General features: G+C 40.2%; 1 protein-coding gene across 2 annotated transcripts in view; it reads right to left on the bottom strand.

Moving 5' to 3' along the window:
- The window catches only part of rnf17 (ring finger protein 17), a 25,305-nt gene extending 24,268 nt beyond the window's left edge, over positions 1-1,037 (bottom strand). For both annotated transcript variants that reach the window (XM_035676073.1, XM_035676074.1), the window contains exon 1: positions 923-1,037. In XM_035676073.1, the coding sequence (XP_035531966.1) occupies positions 923-989 (67 nt within the window). In that variant the 5' untranslated portion in view covers positions 990-1,037. The remainder of the gene's footprint in view (positions 1-922) is intronic.
- Positions 1,038-5,049: the final 4,012 nt, after the last annotated feature.

Here is a 5,049-nt window from a genome sequence, read left to right as displayed (position 1 = left end):
CCATAACAGCAAAATTAATATCGGATATCGGTATCGGCCAAAATGTTCATATCGGTGCATCCCTAATTTCCAAGTATTTCAATGAGTGTCCTATAAAGGGTTAAGACACTTCACAGACCGAGAAGCTCTGTCCAATATATATACTAAAATAATGGCCCATAATCAGGAATTAATGCACAGTTCTGGCCTCCATGTCATCCATTAATTCCTGATAATGGACACTTTGTCGGGCATTATCTCTTACTTAAGGTGTGTCCCCAAAATTCTGATGTGATGATTTTCAACTTTTGTTGAAAACACTCACTACTCATTACATACAGGTTATAGAAAAACTATTTTTCATGGACAACTTTGTGATTAATAGGCACTGACGGTCAGTGTCCACAGCAGGAGGGAGGTCACGTTCAACGCACTGGCTGACAGAAGCGGGCGCTGCAGCTGCACCTCCCCACAGGTGAACGACGGTCAGTCAGTTAACGAAACTTTGGACGAAGATTTAAAAAAATAATCAAAATATCACACTCGAATCAGTGCTTAAACACACTATTTATTGTTGGAAATAACTATAATATGTACTCATGCCATGGTGTTGGAGCGACATTCATATGGACTAGCTAATGTAGACTTGACGGTAAAGCTACCACATGCGTAAGAAACGCTAAACTTTGGAGCCCTTGTAAAGTCACTGGATTATATTATTCACTTATATTTGTATTTGACACGGTTACGTCTAGGGTTCAGATAATTATACTAATTTTACGACCTGCTAACACACCTGCATGTTATCCATACATTTGCTAGCTAACTGGCTTGCTAGCTCGCAGACGGACTTCTTTTAGCTAATAACGCTAAAGATAACTTTATCCTAAAACACGGTATAACGGAGCGTTCAACTGTTAGAAACGGGGTGTAAATATCCTACCAGGCAGAGTGAATGCCTCTCCACATAACTTGCAAATCACAGCGCTGGGGTTGTCGCCTCTGTCCATGATTAATGTCCTTATGAAAAGGTTTTTTTCATCTCAAACGAGAAGGCGCAGTCGGTTGTCTTTGTCACGTGACCCCGTAGGTGCGTTCACTGTCCAAGGAGTTATTCTTGAATAGTAATGATTACTAGCAGTAAAGATGTTTTCATGTCCAGTGCATCGCTTTTACGTTGCATTTCTGGTTTTACTGCCTCAGTCATGTACTCTACTTTGATGTGTTTTACTGCCTTATTGCATCAGGTAATATTTGCCCTGTAGATAATATTGTAGTTTCATTGAAATGCTGGTGATGTGTTCATGAGCGTGCAGTCTGGCCACAAAACTGTCATCTCAACAGTGATTTTTGCCACTAAGGCTAAGGCCTGATGTGTTGACATTATTTAAAGCAAGATCTGGACACAAAAGACCAGGGATTTTTCAACCAGGGAGCTTCTGCAGTTGCCATGTTAAGATTGTGGAGTTGCTTGAAAAAAAGATTATGATTTGTTAGCGGAAAAAGTGATTTAGAGTGTATGAAAATTAGCAACTGTACAAAGCCAGCAGAAAAGGATATTTAAAAGAAATTGATAAAGTAAACCTCCAACTGCCACTGGTAGTGGCAGGAGATGGAGTGGTTGTAGAACAAATGCAAATGTCACAAAAAGCAACTGATACATTTCACAATTACTATAGGCTTGTGTGAAAAAGTAGTAACAACATCCATCTTTCATATAATCACTAGTGGTAATCCAGTTTAAAATCCACTGGAGCATGACTGGTGGTGTCCATGAAGGGTTACTCGAGCTCATCCCATGGGGCTGTGAGGGGTTAACAGACAATATAATTACCTAGTGTATATTTTAATATCTTGTTAAGTATCCACCAACTTTCAGAGCAGTCAGTAAGCTCGGCCTGCAAGAACCAGTACTCCTAATGAATAAAATGAGAAACAGTTTCTATGTGTTTATTGCAGAATATTGAACGCCCTATATGTAGGACGTTCAAATTCACTTTAGTATATATAGGTTTGTACAAGCTTCAGTGTTGCTGTAAATTTTACATAAATAATGTGTGGGACAACCCGCCAAACAGAATAAAAAAAACAATAATATATTTTTGTCTAATGATATCTAAACTGTGGCTAAGACATAATCTGTTAAACAGATTTCATACAGTGGAAGTATGGAGGTCTTCTCCAACACGGCATCTATACCATATCAAATACAAATTCTAAGCATCCATCACAAATTTATTTCAACAGCAAGTTACAAAGTTTAAAAAAACGGTTCATAATTTTATTTGTCCTAATTATACAGTGCTTTCTGTGGACACCTGAGGGCGCCAAATACTAAGGCAGACACACAGGTGGGCTGTGAGATAATGGGTTTACAAAGGCCAGTGGAAAAATAATATATAGCCTAGCCTAGAGCTTTTCAAAGGTGCAAATAGTCACTTTTATATTCTTTTTGATAGATATTATGAGAGACCGTGTGAAAATGGTAAATATGCATCTCTGGCATCACATTTCACCCTACTGAACATCTCCACTTGTTGGAAATACCCAGTTTGATATCCCATTGTCTTTGGATCTCTGGGTTAAGACTTGCAGGTGATGGTGTATGGATATTTTGCAGGATGTTTACATATGCAAGGAAAGCTCATTTAGGAACAATGTGTCTGATGTGGCTAAAAATTGTTGCTCTAGTCTGAAACAGTATGAGCTTGCATCATTTTAACTTGTTTTTACTTCTTATATATTATTTTATTGTTTTACAGTTTTATTATCTTTAATCCATTTGTCTCTTCTTTATCACAGTATACATTCCTTGTGTATGTTGTCCTGTGTGATATATTCTTTTGTGTCCTTTTGAACCAATTGTAAGACTCCACAGCAGACCTAACGGCAGCATGTCGGTCCTCTCTTCCATCTGAGCGCAGCTGCCAGCAGCACTGCCGCCTGAGGACAATGGCCAGCCACCCAGCGAAGCAGCAGTAACTGGGAGTGACAGCTAATGGAGAGCAGAGAGGCACAGACATCAGATGGTAAAGGTAAATCATCTAGTATGCAACACGGGCCAAAACCTTAACCTTCAGAGAGTGTTCATCCAGATCCCCTGGAGGGGGGTAAATGAAAGCGTAGCACATCAAGGGGGTCTCTCCATTTAGAGATGGCAGGATGCAGCCCCAAAGAACAACTTGAAATACATGTGTTTTAACAGTACAACTCCCACCTTTGCATAAGTGTCAAATGAATACAGCTCCTAGTGTTGATCTGAAGTGAAAGTAGACCAACTTGGTGTGGGGTGTTAAAAGGCCTGCAGGTATAAAGTACACCTGTCTGCTAATAGGAGGCAGGAAAATATCCAAGATCAGTTAACACACTGGCCTGAGGATCTTTTTTTTAGACAACACAGACAATGACTAATGTCATTTATATAGGTATAGTGTAAAAACACATAAACATACAATATAAAAGAACATACCTTCGGTTAATATTCTGTATTTACATACAGTACATGTGTTTAATGTATAGAAATCCAAACATAAGACTCATGACATTGCTAAGTTAAGTTTACATCCAAGTCTACATCTTAATTAATTGGTTACTTTGTGTAATTGGGTATTTGAAGGGCTCTCAGTTGCAGTCTCTCAGTTGTTAAGTAGTGTATTTTGAGGATGGAATTTGCAGTAAAAGTAGTAAACTAATGATATTATTGGACAATTATTGAATTATTTAATTAATCAATCTGTAAAATTTGGTTGAAATAGATACCTTGTCCATAGAAATATGTTTTTTTCCGATTTTGTAAACTTTATGTCAAACAAAAGAATATTTTCTCCATCCTGCACTCTGAATTCCAGCAGATGGAGAGAGAGTGGAGTAATGTATGATCCGGGCACTGAAGGAATCTGGCCATTGGTCTTCACCAGGGCAGGATGATCATTGGAGGGGGGCAGGGCATGTATGTGTTTGTGTGTACCAGGGTGGGGGGTAGTGGACGTGTTTACTACGGGTAATGAACCAATCATCGGGCCGCCCAGGGGGGGATGTGGGGGTGCCTGTTAGGGGATTGGGGGTTGCCCCCCATCTTTCCTCTTCCCAAATGTGGGTCACTTCCCATCCTCGGGTGATTTCCCTTGTGTTTCTGTAGGAACAATAACCTTCCTGCAACCCCCCAAAACCCTTATCAAATCACTTACTCATTAATGATGCCCTTAATTAAGCTGCGTGGTCTCGTTAGCTCTCTACTAATGTCTCGCATAGGCCTTGTACAACCATCCGTCCGCTTCATTGTTATCATCCAGCTATTTCCTGAATCACTTTTATTGTGGGTCATCTCTTGTGACAGGAGATGATGTCTGTAGGAAGCCGTCTATTTGCATGTACCTCAACGGTCTTATTAAAAAAACAACCCCCCTCCAATCCCTCTGATTCCCCCCTACAGACTAGGAGTATAGGAGGATTTATTGATTGTGAGAAACCCTCACAATGCAGTCAGATCAAACATATATGGTCCATGGACCATTTGAAAGGAGTTTGTAAACCTTGATTCTACTACAGAAAACATCTTACTTATAGATTGTTTCCCCAAGTAAGCAATATGGATTTTTTTTTCCGTTGAACCATTTTTTTTTTCTCTTTCTTTGAATCTGAAGAAGCCCCACAAACCCATTAGCTTTGTGAGTAAGATGTGGTAACAACATCTTCCCTCTTTTCAGGTTGGGTCCTGACCGTCCGAAGAAAAACAAAAAACGAGGAAAGGTCAGCAGACATGCAACGAGATGCCAGGAGACTCATGGACTGGCTTTAAGTGGTTGTCCCCCACCCCTCGTCTGGCCCCCCACCCTCCCTCCTGCGGGCCACTTGGTCACAGCATGAAGAGCGCAGGGGCGATGGCAAATGACAGTCGCTTTATACCTTCCCTAATCTCTTTGTCTGGTCAAAGAAAGACCTGCCATCACACAAAGAAAAATCATGCTTCAAGAGTGAGAGAATTGCTTCCAATCCAAAAAACAGTGTAACAGCTGGCTGAAAGGCAAGTCAATCTAATTCAGTAATTTGATACACATTGTGGCACACACG

The sequence above is a fragment of the Morone saxatilis genome, unplaced genomic scaffold (assembly GCF_004916995.1).
Source record: "Morone saxatilis isolate NCDOM2014 unplaced genomic scaffold, NCSU_SB_2.0 Contig5, whole genome shotgun sequence".
NCBI lineage: Eukaryota > Metazoa > Chordata > Actinopteri > Moronidae > Morone > Morone saxatilis.
This window is presented reverse-complemented; position numbering and strand designations above follow the sequence as displayed.